The sequence below is a fragment of the Athene noctua genome, chromosome 5, assembly GCF_965140245.1.
Source record: "Athene noctua chromosome 5, bAthNoc1.hap1.1, whole genome shotgun sequence".
NCBI lineage: Eukaryota > Metazoa > Chordata > Aves > Strigiformes > Strigidae > Athene > Athene noctua.
In genome coordinates, this window is record NC_134041.1 from 11,006,423 (window position 1) to 11,027,309 (window position 20,887).

At 38.1% G+C, this 20,887-nt stretch overlaps 1 protein-coding gene across 3 annotated transcripts in view; it reads right to left on the reverse strand.

Annotated features, from left to right (window-relative positions):
• Nucleotides 1–20,887, reverse strand: part of MAST2 (microtubule associated serine/threonine kinase 2) — a 199,648-nt gene that overhangs the window by 111,900 nt on the left and 66,861 nt on the right. For all 3 annotated transcript variants that reach the window (XM_074906296.1, XM_074906295.1, XM_074906298.1), the window contains one exon: nt 2,173–2,204. In XM_074906296.1, coding sequence (XP_074762397.1) covers nt 2,173–2,204 — 32 coding nt within the window. The remainder of the gene's footprint in view (nt 1–2,172; nt 2,205–20,887) is intronic.

Consider the following 20,887-nt stretch of genomic DNA (forward strand, 5'->3'; position numbering starts at 1 on the left):
TTCTGGCTCCAAGCCAGATACTTCTTCCTTCTGTCAATTCCTGTTCCTGTCAGTGAACAAAAGTCAATGAATGACAGTCAATGAATCAGGACCTAGCTACATCCATAACTATCCCTACTCATTAGCTACAGCACAACAACAGCTTTTCAGAATAAATTTTATTTTCAGAACTTATTGTTGCTTATGAGGGTCACTGCTAAGTTGATTCAAGCACAGAAAAAGCTTCCAAAAAGAACTGAGTACTATCTACAGTCTGTATTTAAGTGAACATCATCAGGCCACCCTTTTTGACAGAATGGTTTGACAAATTTATACTTTTTAACATACATATACACACATTATTCATTTTTTTGATATAAATTTCTTTAGTTCCTGATTCAAAGACTCAGTGATTTTTTTTTTAAATCACGTAAACACTCTGATACTAGGATATGCAAATCACATACATCAGCTCCACCAACCCTTTTCAGTGAGCCTATAGGCTTAACAGTACTGCATCAACACAAACATGAACAAGGCACAAGACACCACTGGCTTCTTAAGTAGTTAAACTTTTCAAACAACAACAAGAAATCATTTGGTAAAACTGGCTACAGAATCTATAATTCCTGAAACGTCAATCAAATAACTATATAACACAGGCAACTAACTGAAAACATCTTCATAGATTTTCAGTCTCACTAACAGCTGCAACCTTGTGCTTAAAAATTACGGCCTGGATCTTCCTGACACAGGTTGCTAAATTTCTTCACATAATGTTGGCTTAAAAGGCACACAGTGTGGAAAAAAACTGAAGTGAAGTAATGAAAAGTGAAAGTGTTAAATCAATATAGAAAGCAAACATTCAGTCATTCGGTTTAGTTACTACTAAAGTGAAGCACTTCATTTGTGTCTCAGATATTTGAAATGTAAATACATGAGTAGTTTTGTGTCATACCCACCTCCACGCCTGAACGATGGAAGGAAATATCTCTGGCATCCTCAATTTCTATTCCGAAAGTTTCGTACAAAAATATCTAAGTTACATCAAACAAAAAACTTACTGGTAACTGACTGTTCCACTATTTGTTCAGAGAACCTTCACATTCTTCAAATTATGAGCACCACCTTTCTTAAAAATCTATCAAATATTGTTAAGCTAGCCTTTAAGGCATACTTGCTAAAAATAAAAAAATGTTTAAAATCAGCCAGTGTTTCATGTTCTTTAAATAACTCCCCAAACTAGTTTACCATTGTCATACAACTAAACAAAAAGGTCTGGTCATGCCCCACTTTAAAAAAAAGGCCTTTTGATCCGTTGTATTGTTCAGCCCTGAATCACTGGCGTTACACAGCATTTTCCAAACACTTTTTCTTATACAAAGGGGATAGCTTACATTGAAAGACTGAAAATCATTTCTCATTAGAACCAGAAACCTGAGGAAGAAATGTTATATGCTTCTGTGAGCTTCATGTCTGTAGTCTACAAGCTTTGGGAAACAATTTTAAATCATAATGTAATAGCAGGCAGTACAAAAGCTTTCTCTTTTATATAATGCAATCAATAATGCAATTTCTTCCACCATAAATCTGTAAGCATAGCAGAAGCTAAGCTCTCATAATATCATTGAAACACATGTTTGTTCACTAAAGTTCTTTAAACATCATAATGTATTTTTTAAAAATTGCTATTTGTTTATACCACATTTTTAAAAGCCTGTTTTTCCTGACATTTCCTACTTCGTCAAAGTATCTCTATTACACAGACTACTCCACAAACACCTGACCTGCACGGCCCAGTAACTGTGTACTTAGACTTCTGTCAACAGACTGTTTGAAGAGCAGTGATCAAAGTTGTGCATATCACATAAATAATCAGTGACTTCTGTGGAGTCACTTCAGTGATGTCAGTGCAAGCAACACTCAACACCACAGCTACTTCCGTATCAGGACCAGCTCAAGCTGATAATTAGAAGTAAGCTTACACTACTACTACTTTTCCTGCTACACTTAAGGAAATGAATAGAGGCTTCAGCCTCAGAGAAATGCAAGCTAGCTGTTTCCAAGTGGATGACAGATTCTTGAAAATGCTAACAGAGAAAACAGTGTATCTGCCCATTTAAGCAATTTCCACAATTGAACAGTCATATATGTTCAAAACAAACCAAGTGATGAATAAAGAATTATACTTACAAACTTCCTCTTCTGGGGAGACTGAGCTCTTTCTGGGGGGGGAAAAAAACAAAACAAAACAAGAAAAGAATGAAAACCTTGAGTTAATTTTACTTATTATTATTTATTTACCAATAAATGACTGTGGTGAAATTAATAAAAAACTGGCCATTCACAAACACATGCTCAGGATGTAACTATGTACAGTACTGCTGTGCTGAAGAGGTGAATCTGTACACTCTCACAGCACAGCCATCTGGGGTACAAAAGTTACTCATTTTGTTTGAATAATCACCAGCTTTGCAGTCACAAAATCGTAAGCACTCCAGCGCAAATATAACTTTGGAATTCAAGTCTAAAAACAGATAAGGCAGTAATTAAGTCTGTCCTACATACCTTATCAGTATCATATCCCAATCACTTCCATCAGTGTGGTTCACAGAATCACAGAATTGTCTCGTTGGAAAATACCTTGAAGATCATCCAGTCCAACCATCAATCCAACACCGACAGTTCCCAGCTACACCAGATCCCTCAGGGCTGTTGACCCGACTCTTAAACCCCTCCAGGGATGGGGACTCCACCACCTCCCTGGGCAGCCCATTCCAACGCCCAGCAACCCCTTCTGGAAAGAAATGCTGCCTAATATCCAGTCTAAACCTTCCCTGGCACAACTTGAGGCCATTCCCTCTTGTCCTGTCACTTGTTCCTCGGTTAAAGAGACTCATCCCCAGCTCTCTGCACCCTCCTTTCAGGGAGCTGTAGAGGGCGATGAGGTCTCCCCTCAGCCTCCTCTTCTCCAGACTAAACCCCCCCAGTTCCCTCAGCTGCTCCTCGTACGACCTGTGCTCCAGACCCTGCACCAGCTTTGTTGCCCTTCTCTGGACACGCTCGAGTCATTCAATGTCCTTTTTGTAGTGAGGGGCCCAAAACTGAACACAGGAATCGAGGGGCGGCCTCACCAGTGCCGAGTACAGGGGTGAGATCCCTTCCCTGTCCCTGCTGGCCACGCTATTGCTGACACAAGCCAGGATGCCATTGGCCTTCTTGGCCACCTGCTACACAGCGTGCATAGCACCTGCTGCTTCTATTTTCCCACATTCTCACCAGAATGAAACATTAATGCAGCCAAGTAGGTTTTGTGTGTTGTTTTTTTCCAAACGTACACGTTATTTGTTATATATTATCACAAAAAATCCAAGGCTAATGAAAGAACCACTTAAAAACAGCATTTTGCACCTAAGCAGCAGAAGCAGAGCAAGATGGGGAATTTTAAGGTTTTGATCTAAGTAAACGGACCGTGAGCACCCACAGGGCACAGAGAGGGGTGGATGCGGGCCCCCGAAGCCGCGTTCGGTTTGTTTTTCCGCCGCTCCCCCCGCCGGGCCCTGCGCTGCCGCCGGCCGCCACCAGGTGGGAGCCGGCTCCCGCCCGCCGCCGGCCCGGGGGGAAGGACCAACCCTGCGGGGGGCGGACACCAAGCACCCGCCTTCCCCCTCACACCAAACCCAACACTCAACGTTTAAAATGGCCCTTGCGGAGGGGCAGCGCCCCGGGGCAGGCGGGTCGGGGCGCGGCCGAGCCCCTGGAGCCTCCCGCTATGCCGGGCCGCTCCGCTGCAGCTTCCCCGGCAGAACGGCAAGGCAGCGTATAGCCAAGGGCAGCTTCTGACGGTCAGAACACTCATCTACGTGCGGGGTTTTCATCCTCACCAAGAAAAAATAACCCAACAGCTTTCTCTGAATATTGAAAAAAGTCAACAGAAAAAAAAAATATATCCACCAGATCTAGTGACCTCTTTTCCATACTTGGTTATGGCGTACATGGGACTTAAATGATTAACGATACCGCTGACAAACTGTCAATGACTGCTCTGTCAAGTAATACGCTGGATATCGCTTAGCAAAGTCTTTCAAAGATACCAAAAAGTTAGAGCTACTACAACTACAAAAAAAAAATAATTAAATCTTAATTATGCTGTTATTTTCAAGTATGAGTTCACTACAATTAGAAATTTCATTACAGTTTAACAGTACTGAAAAAAATTCATGTGTGAATTATCACAAGGCTGACAGCTTACAGCATCAAGGAATAAATTCCTGTCATCAGACAAACTTGTCAAGATCTAATCAAAACATTTCAAGTATGTAAGATAATAAATCATTAGCATCTATAACAGGTTGTGTGTTTTATATTCTAAAAAGGTACTTCTTCCATTCTCGTTTGTTGGAAAGAACTGAGGTTTTCCAACCGTGAAGTCTATGTAGCAACAACAGCTTTGAACCGTTGCAAATGGATAAATAGGTAAGATAGTAATATATTGTATATTATTCTGGTTATGTATACACTATACTACTTATACCTGCATATATATATATATATCTTACATCATATGAGCCATGTATTTAATTTATCCTCTTTAAAGAAGATCTGATATAAAAAGGTGCTTAGCAGAGGGTACTTTTCCTATTCAAACAGCACATTTCCATTTATTCCAACACAGTCAGCCCCAGAAATGTTCAGACTGTATGAATAAAGCTCTGGAATTTCATGGTACTGGCTGAAAAAAAACCAAAGCAGTGACCTTTACACCTCTATCTACCTTGTAATTTTTGAGCTTTTAGGGTTCATGTTTACAAGCTTTGCTCTAAGCATTAGGACTGAAAAGTCACTTAAATAGAGAAAGCTTCCTTGCAGCGGAACAGCTCTGGTAACTGTGATTTACAGACACACAACACAGGAACCCTAGTCCAGTAACAGGAGCAGACAAATCTTTTCCTTTTCTCTCCTGTACACTTGTTTTACTCACACATTACCTTTAATACTTCCTATAATGTAGCTAATTCAGGAATAAATGCATGCAAGGTTAAAAGGAGGCCTGAGTTGGGCTTTGATCCTGAAACCACTGTTTGAAATCTGTGATCAACTGAGTTTCCAAAATAAGGAAGGAAAAAAGTACAAGCAGATGTCATAAAGACAACTGTAATATTATTCTATCTATGTAGCGATTGGTTTCATTCTGCACCTCCACCTTGACAAACACAGTGCAGCTGTGGAATCAATAGGCAGTAGTTCAAATTTAATACCTCTGTGGTCTTGACAACAAAGAGCACAATCAAAGCAATCAATTTTTACACCTGTTGTTCCACTATGCCTCATTTCATGTTAGCCTTAAAATCCCCTTCAAAAACCCTATCAGCCATACACACCAGCACTCTTCCTGCCCTCTGGAGAAACACCAAGCCTGCACCCTCCCGACTATTCACCCTTTTCTGCTTCTCCAAAGCAGGGCTGGTAACAGCACTTCTTATAAACCCCCAAACCAGACTATGAATAGTGGGGCCAATGCAAAAGCATCAGGGCTGGAAGTTAGGCAACTGTGAGCATAATTACAACCTTTGCTTTTCCTGAATCACTGGTAAGTTATTGTCTAAAACTGTTACATCCCAGGAAGAAGAAGAAAGAAAGAAAATGCCTGGAGATGGAAGCAAGAAGGGAGCAGACTGCAGACAGAACTGATGACCTGTTTCAGGGCACCTATTTGAGGATATCCACTGTCAGGAGAAGCTTGCAGACCTCCAGGGGATAGAGCAGACAATGAAAATGCCTACCAGAAATGAGGATACACTCACTGGGTGAAGACTCAGCTGGGTCCTACAATCGCTTAACACTTTAATGTGTGCAGTGGGACCAACTGAGAGTTTACATCTAAAAAGCATAGGGTCGTTTCAAACATATGAAGTGGCACTACAAAAACACTGATTAAATAATTAAGCAAAACATAGAAGTCCAACAGCATTTCAAAAATACCTTATAAATGTGAAATTCTACTCAGAGTCAGTCTTCTAGTACAGATTAAATGTTTTAGATAGGAAATGATGAGGGAGGTGCTGCGATTTGACTGGTTTCCACCCACTCCATAAAGGAGTTTGGCATTACATGTCCATGTATCCTGAAAAAATAAATCATGTTTTAAGAGGTAAGATAACTAATAAAAGAGTGATGAGCTGTGACTACTTGGTCTGAAATACTATTTAGAGGGTGCAGCTGTAATCCTTTAAATAAATATGCTAGTTGATCCTAAAGGACATTTTTCATTTAAGACCACTCTTCTGATGAGAATAACACATGAACATTCAAGATTTCAAAGTGCCTCTTCTGACAGCACATCTGCCTCCCTGAGCACTTGTGCTGCCAGTACCTATATATATTACCATTATTACTTCAACCAGCCTCCATCCCACCTGCTCTCTAGGTCAATAATACAACCCTCAAAATAGAGGCTTACATTTACATTTTATTTATATGAAGTGATAAATAGCATAAGAATATTTTTTAAAGATTGTTGCACATTGACACAGAACTTTCAGAAGTGGAAACAAACAACTACTTTCACAGATCCTAAAAAATAAGGAATGTATTAAATCTTGCAGTACCCAAACACAGGAACAGACTGTTCTGCAAGTTAATTTTTTGTATCAGTTCCATATTGAAAGGCATAATTATTAAACATTCAACTTGATCTCTACATGACAAAAGAAACAGCAGATTTTCAGACAACTAGTTAAAAATTAACCTCGGGAAGGAAATTCATCATCATGGAATTTATAAAAAGTTGATTCAAATACCCTCCTTCAAAAGAGTTCCTTATATTTATTTCCTTTTTTCTTAGGTTTATCATCTCAGATCCTGCAGATACAAAATCAGCTGGACGCAGTAACATACTACAGTTCAGGTTTCACAATAGGACTGGATCCTCACCAAACCTATCATTTTTGAGGCAGCAAAAAACTAGAAGAGAATATGTATTGGACATTTTAAGCATCATTCTTTTGTTTACATAATATTGCTTAGTGCATAGATCCTGAAAATGTATTCTGTTGTGGTCTTTTGTATACGGAAACTGCATCCAAGAACAGGAATATTTCAGCCAGCAGAAAGAGTGCTGGCTTTTTGCATACATATATGCACACAATATGAAATAGAAATAAAGTCTGAAAATCTCTTTGTTTCTTGACCTACAACTCATATCTTTTCAACAGATATGTTACGTTATAAAAGTCTGAAGGAAACAGGAGCCCATCACTCAAGATTGTCACTTTCTCTCAGTCTTGTAATTTGTCCTTGAATATGTAGCTGCACATATGGCACAGACCCACAGGCAAAGTTGGATGCTAGAGTCTGCACTGATGGCAGCTTAAACGTAGTCCTTTCAAATTGAAGTGAGAACCATCGCTACACAGGATGTTCCATATTTTTGCCAGAGCGGACAGCATGATTCCTGAGATTGCCTTTGACCTTGGCTTTCTTGCAAGGTAACTTACCATCATACCAGTTGGGACAACAGACAAATATTTTTACAGCTTTAACAGTAAATACATTTCAGTTAATAAGTTACTATTTCACAGATGATGAAATTTCACTGACACTCATTGACCTGGTACCACGCACTCATGTTTTAATATTTTTCCTTTGCTGACTATGTTTGCTTTAGGGTATACTACCAACCAGCAGGGGATTAATTAAATCTCTTTCTATACATAACCATTTGCATTACAGAAAAGATATAATGAGGGCTGGAATCTCCAGTTCTGATGGAAAATACAACCTGGCCATGCAAGGACAAACTATAATCCATCCATCAGATTAACAGGAAGGAATTTTTCATGGTGATTAAAAAAACACCCCACACTAAGCTTCTCTTTCTCCTATCAGAATCTGTCAAGAAAAATAATTTCCTTCTTTTCACCCTATCATTGTAAATGGTTATTAAAAATAGTACTTCTCAATTTCTCTCTCTAGAAATGATTACATCTGAACTTGTTTCCCAAACTCATCAGCAAAGAATTTTAAACAGCAACACTAAAACCATATCTGTATTGAATGTCAGATTAACCTATGGAATATGATGCCAATATTTTCTATAATTTACTGAGTTTTTAGAAACTAAATTCAGGATCATACTGTTAGATCATCTTAGCTACAGAGATACTTAAAATACAGAAAATGAATACCCAAGGTCTTGCCAGTATCATTCAAAATACTGCGAGTTTAATTCCCAGACCTTTCTCCACACTATACAGAATTTATGCCTGCAATCACACAAAAACTGAATTGCCACAGATAGCGTAGTCCCAGCGCATCTTCCCATTTTCCCAGTACCAACCAAATTGCCTGGAATTGCCCTTTCCTAAAAAATCTCACCTTCATGATGACAGGGTGCCAGAGCCTTCAGGACAATGTGTGTAGCACTGGAACAGTTAACAGCATACCTGTTCACCCAGTGCTACCCTAAACATACTACAAGTTCAAAGCAAATTAGATGTATTATTTGGCTTAGTTCTTTACCTCAACAGAAGTTATGTGTCAGTAAAAATGTCATTTGCAAAGTATATTAACACATAAAACCAAATGAGAAAAAAACCCCGCAACTGTTTAACTAACGGGTGACCCTATTTCTCTAAATAATCACTTTATATCAGTCTTCAAACTCACAGGTCATGAATTAGCCAATGATGCATTTAATGTTTATAGCATCTTCTGGCCTTTCTCTTCAGCTTAGAAATCCCTTACTAGTCAGCAGAAGAAAAAAGCCTTTGGATTTATTTCAAATTACAGTTTCTACAGAAGAAAATAAAGCCCTTTAAGCAAAATTCTCAAACATAGCAAATTATTTTCCCTCCCCCATCAGCTCTCCTGCCTGGGCAACACAAAGTTCTTCCACTGTAGGCAAAGCTAAGGATCCAGGTCACATCTGTGCATTAACCCGTCAGGAATATATGCCTCCAAAAGTTGCCCACTAACCTTTCATATTACTTAACCTCAGGGCTTTCCATAAGATTAAGGGTATTGGTTACTCGACCTAAAATAATTTCAGAATACATCTCAAAAACTGAAAGAATTTCTACTTTCATCAGAATATTTTCAGTGTCCACTCCCTGACCTAGATACATATATATTTCAGTAAGCTGAAGTGTCTACTCCATATTTCATTACATTACATTGTGTTTTTCAAGCCCAAAATACATTACGCAGAACACCATGGTACCACTCATGGTAACAAACATGACTGAAACCATACATCAGGGCTTGAATAGGCAGATGACAATAAAAACGATGCATGCAAACCACATTCCCAAGTGGGTAAATAGAGAGTTGCCCAACCCCAGGAATAAATCAGCTGCCACAGCTGAGCTACAGATTACACCAGGAGAAGGCATCTGCAGCCAAGGGCAGGGTAGTACACGCACATCCCTCCCTAGCCAGAGCCATGAATGACTTGCAATTCTCCAAGTCTCATTTCCTCTGCAGGATTCATTCCTATCTCTGTTATTTGGGACTAAGAGCACAGGGTCACTCTAATTTCATGCTATCAGTCAAGCAGCAGTCTCTTTCTTTTCACAGTAAAGAAAATAGCTAGTTTCGTATTTGATTCCAAGCTTTTCAGCTGAGGTTAAACAGCGAACGGTTTCTGAAAATTAAAGACAACCTCCAAGACCCCTGGTCACATCAAGAACAGCAGGTACAGTAACTCAGATGTTCAATCCTTAGATGTCAAGCAAACTAATTTACTATCAACTTGATTGTTTTCCTCAAGGCTAAAAAAAAAACTGTAGCAGCAGCCCTCTTCAAATACACTTGCCAAACTTATTTTCAAATTATATGTAGCACATAAAATAATATGTTTTGAAGATATAATTTCATTTGCAGGAAGAAGTAAATTTAAAGATTACAGCTTGAATTTTGCAACTCCGAGTCCTAGATATGGTGCAGAAGCACAGAAAAAACAGCAGAGCAAAAGAAAAAAGGTGAATTTGCTCTCATAACAGACAATCCATAAACTGCAACAGCAGTAGCTTCAGAAGACCATTATGATAACTTATTCCCCGAAATAAACAGTAACAGCTACCCAAAATGCCCAAAATGTGCGTGTGGATCAACAAAATAAAGAGCGAGATGCATGGTAGTCCTCTGTAAATAAAAGGCAGGTTGTACTTTAAAACCTGAGAGGTAACACACTTAAATGCTCCAAATCATCCTTATAGGCTAATTTGTGTAAAAATATAGTCATAAGGGAGGGGAATATTGAGAGGAATAAAACACATGGCTTAGCTCATCAGTCTTTCCCATTACTTAATTCTAACTTTACAAGGCCATGAAGCAGATTATTGGTCCACCCTATGTGTAAAACAGCCTGCCCAGCACTGAACAGTCATCCAAAATAATGGGAGCAACTGTTCAAAAGTCTCTTTCATTTTGCCAGACTGTACTAGTTTGAGAAAAGTAAGTCAAAAGGTCACGTTCTAAAAATTTTTGGAAAATTCAGAAAAAAGAGTGTAATCTTGGAGACATACAGGACTGCAGCTGTAATGCTATTGTTAGAAACTGCTCTTAAAATTACTCTGTCTTGACTTGCACCAAAAATTCCTTCAAGACTGGGCATGCAATGATCAGAAGGAAATAGCCACAGCTGCTAAAAATGCCAAGAGCATTACAAATAAACAAATCCAGTTTTATTCTCTCCCTTGTTGTCTCGTACTAATATTAATCTATGATTAAGTCAGTTGTCATTTCTATTATACACACATCTACTCCTTAAAAGGTTGTTTCTAAAAGAATTGACAGCTGACATCAAAGCTACCTGACCACTAATTTTAGTTATAAAACTCTTTAAACATCCTTTACTGAATTTAAAATTGAATAATCTAGCCCAGCATAATTTTAGTGAGTTTGGGGACTCTTCTGGTTTATCCTACACAAAAGTTATATAAAACAGCGTGCATCTCATGAAAAACTGACAGACCTGCTCACCAGCTCATATCCATTCGGTGCGATGTTAATACCCACTGTGAACAAAGATCAAAGGTTGTAAAGAAAATTATATTTAAATACATTAGTTGAGAGACAATCTCCAACACTATAGTTGAACCAAGAAAAGGTACATGGTCAGGCTCAATATTAACATCATCAGCAGGCATCTCACACAGTCCAAAGGTTTCTGTTTATTCTGTTGGGTTGGTTTCTCACTGACTCCCCAGTTGTAAAGTATCTGGAAGCAGACAGGCAGAAATTAAGCGTTGGTGGTTGCTTCTGAGAGGCATTCTGCATGTCTCCAGTTCTTTGCCAATGTTAGGCTAAGACTTTTGACACATCAACAGAAATTTATCTTCACAATGGTATATTTCTCAACTAATTTAGACACAAAGAAAAATCTGTGTCAGACCAGTCTCAGGACAGCTGGATGGCTTGGTAACCCCTGAAATAAGACCAAGATTCCTAATAGTAAAGCTCTGGGATAAAGTCCTAGAGAAGAGAAACTTTCTGGTTCCTCAAAAAGCCTCAACAATGTAGGTGTCTCCCATCCTCTCCTAAAACTGCAGCAAGTCCATTCCACATGGATATTGTGAAAACACTCTCAGAAATTGAAAGCATAAGCAATCAATTTTAAAGATACTTAGTAATTAGTTCTAAAAGGAATTCCAAGCATATAAAGCTCCCTTCCCTTCATCTCGTTTATGACTGATAGCATCTGTAACCTCACGAGGCATCCATTAAGTTCAGTAGTTAATTACATCTGCTCTGACTGGACATTATTTACAGAACAAGCAGATGTCATTTTTCATTGCTTAGCTAGTCTACACGAGGCACTTCAGCTTACCCCTCTCAAATCACTGCTTCTCAACAGAGGCAGGGAGGAGGGACAGGCAAAGGGGGCTCTGATAATTTTTTTCAAAGGAAGAGTTAAAGGTCATCATTTACTTAATGAAGAAATCCACATGTCGAGCACCACTGGAATAAGCAAATGCCAGCCAGTGTTTACATCTTTGTAAGCAGACAACAGAATTTTAATTTCTTTTTGTGCTCAAAAGTGAACGTTCTCTGATACCGCTTATGTCTGCTGGGTTCCAAACTGCAGCCAAACTGAAACATAAATCCTTGACAGAAGTGATGAAAGAAAGAGCTCTGTTGCTTCATTCCCAGATAATAAATATTTTTAACAGCAACAGCAAATAGCCACAGAAGTTTTGCATTTGTATTATGTGTGTATGAAGACATTCATCCCCTGGAAATACAAGGTGGTTACACACTTAGTGTGACTCGTTTCAGAATTATATCACAAAGTATTTCTACAACCACCTTTTAGTTCTGGAAACCAACATTTTCAGTGAAAATCAAACATTAAATTGAAACCTTCTATTATCTCTTTCACATGTACTTTCAAATATACTTGATCTTCTTAGGAATATTTAAATTAATCATGAAGACAAAAAAAATGGCAATTAAATGGTCCTCTCAATTTTAGTGAGGTACAACTGTAATAACCACCAACCTTACCCTAATTTTATAATTGTAATCCGGGACTACCTTAATTTCAAGGGAACAACACTGACAATCACATTCACATGTGACAATGCTCTGAGGTGGAATATGAAATGGTAAACTGCAAAGTGGTACTATGCCAAACCCAAGACTAATTTACAGATCAAACTGAGTGTGGTGAAAGGTTTATAATAATGTATGCAAGACAATCTTCAGGCTTACAGGAGACAGAACGTATCTCAGGAAAGCAACATCTATTGCTTTCAGAATGAAAGACAGCAGAGCTGGGAACCACAGGCACTGACTGACCTCATCCCTGGGCATATTTTTAAATAACCCCATCCAGTCCTGTCCTTCAGGTCTATCATACATTGTGCAAATGTCAAGTGAACTAAGGTTTTTGGATCACTAAGATTTCTCATATGAAAAAGCATGTGCTACATCTAAACATCTTCCACAGATTTATTTCTGAACACCCTTACATTTAATACAGTTGAATAATTCAGACTTACATAGTGCCAAGAGATCTGTTTCAGAGTAAAGAAAAATTCATCCCCAATTAAAGTACTGGTAAAATACAGGCACTCACTCCCAAAGCACAGATTTGAGAAACTGCAGACTGTGCCTAATGACTTTTAGTTCTGATGGGCGATTAGTGTGCTCTGTAATGGACTGGCAGAAACAGCTGATTCTATTACAAGGACATGTTCTGGCTAGGATTTTCTTTCTGTTGCATTTAAATTATAAATATGAACTCTCTTGAAAATATATGAAGACAAAAGACATTAATCAATCTCTAAAACTTCTGTCTTCTGTGTTTTACCGTACTTCAAATTAGAACAAACACTGACTTCATCACCAGGAAAAGCCTCCCAGGTACTCAGGACTGTCTGTACCATCATTACTCTTCCATACTACCAAGCACACAGATATCTTCATCCTCTACACCTTTTGGAAAAAAATGCAAGTTTTGTTTCATCCAGGTCTTGGCTTCAAAGGCAGGTTTTAAGGTACATTCCAGTTTGTACTTATGGGTACAAAAGAAATTTCTGAGGTCTTTGCAAGATTTGCAAATTCATCAAAAATGGTCATTGAACAGCCCTCCACAGAGGATCTGGGAAGGGGCTCTTCCTGAACCTGACATATCTCACAACAGCAAGTCTAATCAATGTCCTTCCTTGTTCACGTTCAGGTTCAATTCAATGTATGGTTAAAGCATTCAGATCATGGTAGCTTCTGGAGAGCCAGAAAGTCTTTAATACATTTACATCTTTCATGTACTATAGAAGAACTAGAATACCAGAATCAAAAGTCCATGCTTCTCTGATACACATTTCATATAATCTAAAAAAGTTACACATACTGGAAAGAAAAAGTAGCATGTAAAGTATAAACCATAACAGGCAAATTTTTAGTACATCAAAACATATGTATCAAAGTGGTGCAAGCACCCAAAAATCAGCTATATACATGTGCACAAGCTTTCTCACTGCCGTTTTTCAAGTTTTGTTGCAAATTTCTTTTGTCTATCCTACTCCACTAACAATCAGCCCCGATTCAATAGCTTTCCTCAGAGTAGAAGTTACAATTTTGATGTATGTTAGAGGACATTTTACACAAAGGATTATTGTTGTAATGTTAAAACGCTTAATTTTTATGATACCAGCTAATAAGAAAAAAATTCCTAAAAAATTTCCAGAGAATCTTTTGTATTTCTGTTTGAGAGGGACCAAACTACAAAGAAAAAGACAGAAAGATAAAAGTTTAGTGACCCTCTGAAGAAATAACCTAAGTAACTTGCAAAGAAAGACTAAAGATCTAACTTTCCAATAGTAACCTTCTACCTATATGCTCTTTGGTATGATACACAGTCTCCTCCATCAAGAAAATCCTTGATTTATTTCCTTTAGATGTTTAACTCATTAATCCATATTTAGACATTGTTTTCTCTCAACCATTCCTACCACAAGCTGTACTGGCGCTCACAAAATTCTCATAACAGAAGTGCAGCTTCAGCAGCCAGAACCAAGGATTATTCAAAGAATTAAAGGGATCCTGTAAAATCATTCATTGCATACAGAAAAACTGAAGTTCATCCATTCCCCTCTAAATTTAAATTGTCATAACTGATATTTTTCCTTTCAATAATACTGTTTAGTAAGTGATAAACTAGTTCCAAGATACTCTGACTGTCACAAACAGGTTCAAAGCTCTTTTAACATATTTACACTTTTTCATTTCTCACAGAGTAAAAGGACAGTGATTCCTATTTAAATCCGTTCTGGGGGCTAAAACATTACACCAAATTCACCACCGCATTTTAAGCATTTCAGTTTACTTCAGCAGAAAGATACACCTTCAGACAGAAACTTTGGGGATTTAAGGGTTTATTTCTAATACAGGCTTTGTACATGTTGAATTCAGAATTTTAACATGGGAAAGCAAAACCAGTATCTAGTCCAGAAATTACTGATGATTGGCTACAGGGGGACTTAAATAACATACATAAATCTAAAGTAATCCCAGTGCAGCTTCTGGGGTTACTGCAGATTTACATATATGCTAAGTGATATTTTAGACTTGTCTCACTTATATGATGAAAAAAAGACACAGGTAACACACTTGGGTTTTTTTTCCACTGTTATTAATTCCCCACTATCTTCTTAAATAATTAATTAGACTATGATTTTTTTTTCTGCCTGTGATTTATTTTTATAGAAGTATTTATCTCTGAAATAAATTAAAACATCATCTTGACTGATCTTATTTGTGTTCTTATCTATTTCTCTTACCTAACAAAAATACTGAGATGGCTCACAGAGACAAGAACTATCAGAGGCTTGGCAAAAAGCCTACGTATATTCGGAAAAAAAAAAGCAGTTATTCAGACGTAGTAAATCCACTGTCTTTCTAGGAGATAAGCCCCTAGGAAAGTGCACTGCTTTGTTAAAATGGTGTTGGAATGTTTTTCAGCTGGAGGTAAAGCAACTCAAATCACACGCCTTACCCCACCTGAAGCTGTAAGAAGATAGCTAGCATTTATGCCTAGTCTGCTTAAATTGCAATCTACAACTTGCTTAAAAAAATTAAAATCAATAGACATTATGTCTACTTATTTAAAAATCAATAGACATTATAGATTAATAAAATATTCTTTTCATTTTCCCAATAACTCTAATTGAATATTTATAAGCCTCTCTATCCAAGTTGAACTTTAAATCTAGATGTACACAGAACATGTACTGGTTCTAGGAAGCAGAATCTGTACTGTAAAACAAACTACAAAGAATTATTTGCAAAATAACTACTGAAGAGTATTAAACCTTCTTTTCAATCTTAATACTTCAGATTTCGCTAATTTCACCATTCTTATATAGCATTCCACTGCCTGTTCAGTCCTAGAGAGATCATGAACAAGATATAAAATGATAAATGACTGACAAAAAGACAGCATTTTCAAAACAATATAGGGACCTCACTGCACAAATTTCCCTTGATTTCAGTTGAAAAAGTCAGAAGTTACATTCATTGTGCTGTCCCCAAATCTCCATCTCTGGTATCCTTCATACATAACAGGCTTTTGAAAGCTTCATAGATTTAAGTATTCCTATCAAAGTAAAGAAGCCTCTGGAGCCTGAGAAATGCAGAGAGCAAAAAAGGGCTCAAAAAGCCAACAGGCAAATAAAACAGCAAGACACAGGAAGACGAAATGAGTCTGCCTGCAGTGCCAGTTACTTGCCATGTGCCGTACCAAGCAACAGAGCAAAGCAGAACTTATAAGTGCTTCCACATTGATTCTGGAAGCCTGGAACAAAAAAACAGAATTATCTGGCATCAAACAACCACTCTCTGCAAGAGGCATCCCACCCACCTAACCAAAGGAGGATAACCTACGGGATAGTGTTATCAGTATCTACTTTTCAGGAATGATGGATACAAGGGCACAGAAGTGGCTCTGTACATTAAGTTTACCAGGATAAAAATATTACAGAAAAAAAGCACCATGGAAATCTCTTTGGGCAAGAATCTCATCTTTTAGTAGCAAAAAAATGCAGTTCCAGGACTGTGCTACCAACTCTCAGATCAGGACAGTGACAACAATCAGGAAACACTAAATAGGGTTAGGGAAGCTGCAAAGTTAGGACAAGTCATGAGAGTGAAAATTTCAGTTGTCCACATGGACTGGGCCACTGCCTCATTAGGATAAGCAACAGAGAGTGTAGTTTAAACATAATAAAATAATTGCTTCCTGGAAGACCAGTCTAAACTCCAAGAAGACATGTTATTTTTGATGTGCCTCCAGTCTTCTACATTCTTTTCAATTTTTAGTGCCTACAGCATGATTCTGTCTTGACTGAGGTGCAGCACTCCTCAAGCACTCATCAGCAGATGCCTTCAATCTCAACAGGTTCATCAGCTCCCACTACACTTAATCCCTTTTTTTTACGCCACTGTCATCCACACATGGGGACTGCTAATCTCTTGTCTATCAATTCCCACACGTGGAGCTGGCAGGTATTACAGAGACTGTTATCGCAGAAATCTTGTATTTCAGTGTCCCACTCAGCAACCTGAAGTTAGCCTCAAGAACATCCTACATCAGAAATCCATTTAACTGCATTTACTAACAGATTCTCCCACTATCACAATCAGCTTCGCTTTATCCTTAGGGATCACCTTTGCTGCTGGAGCCTCCTCAGTACAGAAAGATACAGTGACATCACCTAGAATGTGGGTCTTGTCCAAAAGATTAGGCCCATGCTTCCCAGCAGATTGCTCTTTTTCTGAAATGCATATCCTCAGCAGCAGCACAGAGGTTGCCACAGTTAAAATGGGAGTACCCTATTTTGTCTCTGTAGGTCTCATCTGTGAACCTCTCTACAAAGTTGGTCCACCACAGATTCTTTCAGCTTAAAAGAGCAAACGTATTCTCTTAGTGCTGGGCGCTCCTTGAATCGTATGCACCCCAACTACATAATCATATATTTTGCATTCTCAGCAATACTGAAGAACCCTTCACTTAAACACTAGATTTTTACTTGTATCTTGTGTTTAAAATGCATTAGATATTGGAAGCTATTATTACTTAAACTTCTCTTAAGTGAGTAAGATTGCTCCTTTCGCACCCTATTCTACCTCTATTAAGGAGATTAGAAATAGGTGAGATAATACCCAAAAGCATGTTTGGTTTGTTGTTTTATTGGGTTTGTGATTTTTTTTTTTTAAATGCTGACTTGAGGCATTCTCTCTCTTCACTGATGGCTGGCTGATGACAGCCAACCTTTTTGTTGTCTCACTACAAATTAGAAAATTGTGTTACTTGCACTCCTGCATCTCTGAATAGGCTAAGCATTCTCAGTATCCCATATGTTCAGACAGAAAACTGGGTAATGTTTTAGGCATGTGAAACATCTTATATACAGAAGTAAAAAAGAAAACACAAATATCAAAGGAAATTATTTTCTTGCAGCAAAATGTTAGATAAGAGGCCTCGAGGTTTTCCATTAATTCCAGCATACAATACATTAGTACATACTGCAGAAGACCAAACATGCAGATTATTGGTACATCCCTAGCAGTGTGAGGCATTTATTAGGTGAGTAGTCAACACAATGCCAGAATTGATATATACACAAGTAACTACTCATATACCCACATAAGGCCAAACTAGCACTGATTTTGAAAAAGAGAGGAGAGAAACTGTGAACGGTTTGCTGAAGACAATGTACAGCTGGAGTTTGGAAAAAAAAGCAAGCAAGCTGTTAGCATCAAGAACAGGATGGAACATAATATGGAAATTATTATAATGCCATTAGCTCAATCAGAAACACATCAGCAGCTATGATGCCATGTCTGGTTCTGGTCATGTCATTCACAAAGACAAATTCCAGGCTCCTAGCCAAGACAGCTAGCTACTATTCTTAAAATTAATTTTCTTATTTAATATATACTTGAGCCTGAAACTAGGAAAAAAAACAAAACGCCAAGCACCAACTTCAAGGAACAAGTTTTCAGAACAGAGGAAATAACTTGTCCTTCTAGCCAAAAGAAGAGAGGTAGCTTCAAAGGTCTGCAGCGTGACAGCACAGGCCTTGAGCAGTGCCTTCCATAGCTCAGCACAGGAGCGTCTCCAGTTCATCTAAAAGAAATGAATATTCAAATGCTGGCAGCCATTATTCCCGCAAAAGTAGTCTTTGGCTGCAGTGAGGACAGTCTCTTGGATTCACTGAGTAAAATCAAATGAGAATTCCCATGGAAGGAAAGCTACTCAGAACAAAGGACAATGCTGGCACAAGAAATAATGCATACAAATGGGTGCATGTAAATGTGCTGGAAATTGAAATTAAAAGTTTCTGATTTTCAGAGGACCACACTTCTGAAACAGTAGCAATACAGATTATGAAGTGCCTACATTCTCTGTCGTCCTAAAGATACAATTGGACAGTGTCTATGTATTATTTCATATATATGCATAAAGACACACAATTTTATGAATACACACACAAAAAAATTTTTTTTTCTTGGGATAAATGGAAAGCTCACACATTCATTTGTACATATGCAAACTTTTAAAAAAGAAAAAAAAAAAAACAAATAGAAGAGCAAATTTTGTTCCAATGCACTGATGCAGCACAGACTGCAGTATTATTTATGACACCTTTTACAAGTAACTTCTTTCTCTGGAAAACAAAAGGCTTAAAAGCCACAGGTTTCTGGAATGCATTTTCTAGATGTGCCATTTATGGAGGCATTCAAAAATTGCTTACAATATATATAGCAGGCAAACTGTGAAAGCTTAGCATAAGAGGAATTTTCCTAATCTGCTTAAGAACAGGATTTTTTTAGTGACAACATGGCTGCTGCTATATGCCTGTGTTTCTCTGCACTAAGCCTGTTTGCTTTTTGTTTTCTGTTTAGTTTGATTCTCTAGGGGGGATTAATTGTCTTTTGCTTTTTTGCCTTAATGGTAGGATCACTTTACTATCTGATTTTACGGCTGCCATTGCCATTTTCTGTGGGGGCACTTTTTCGTTTGTTGTGTGGCTCATCTTCAGTGGATCCTCTCTAGTTACATACAAGCTTTTTGGCTTTTTTCTCCACTCTGTTAGTATACTGTGCTACGTTACCTTATGAGAGATTAGCTGCAAGACTATCAGTCCCAATTCTCAGCAAGTGAAGACTACAGAAGGATCTACCTGCTGCTGATACACTGAAGGCTCAGCTGAAATACTTCTTAAACCACAAATGTATTGTTTGGGATGGATGGAGCTAAATCACCACATCTTTTCACAAAAGGATGCACTCCAGGAGTAGGAATCAAACTGCTCAAGAAGACACTGAGGATCAACATTTCTTCCAGGAGAAGAAAGCGCTACCAAGAATCCAAAGGTTTTCTCCCCTGACTCCCATTCCACCAGAAACTATCGTGTGCTGTTATTTCAGGTTTTTCCATCTCTAAACAACAAGGCTTTAAACACTGAAAAATAATTAGCACCTTTAGGTTAATCAGTGAGAATATTTAATTTTGATTTATTTTTTAAATTCTGTATTACACATACTGATATGGACTTTGGAGTTATACCAGTTGATTAATCTCCACCATTACCCTTAAATAAAAGGAAAGTGACAGGTGTCTCCCGATCAGTTTCTGGAGATGAAGATGCAAGCTTTATAAATGGAGAAAGGATTATTTCAGATCTTCTAACGCTGATTGCTGGCCATGTTTTTAATGCATTAGCAGTTGTATTACTTGTAAAAATTAAAATTCTCTGTACTTTTGAGAAAGTTCTACTTTGTCCACCACTGGGGGACAAAGGGAGTCCCTCTGGCTATTCTTTAAGCTTTAGCTCATTACTATGTTTTGTACATCAGAAGGTAATCTCCATTGTCCAAAAATTAAATTCTTGTAAAACTATGTCACTGGTTGGCAAGTTGTCCCACTTTTGCCTTCTAAAATGTTTTTGTCTGTTGAAAGTTCAAATTGTGTTTAGCAAGTGTTCTTATTCTATGTTTTTCTGTCCATGGAGTTCTAATCTCTTTCCAGCAACCAGGAGTTACTCCTGTAATCCCAGTGGCAATATTGGCTGCCCTTACAAACGGCAATGAAGTTTTTCCCCCTGTTACAAGACTGTCTTTGAGGAACAGCATAAATTATCTTAATTCTCAGTTAATTTTCAAACTGCCTGCAAACCAGGCTGTAGTCAAACTACTGAGAGTGATCAGGTAAGGACAGGACACAAAGCTGCCACATCTCAGGTCAGATGCAGTAGCTAGCCACATGCACAGCTACAAGTCCATGACAAGCCTTACTTACATTATCTTCATTAACTTTCTTAACACTCGCCTGCTCTGGTGAATTCATCTGATGTTGAAAGCTGACTTCTGTTTCTATTTGTTCTGAGGTTGGAATTCCATC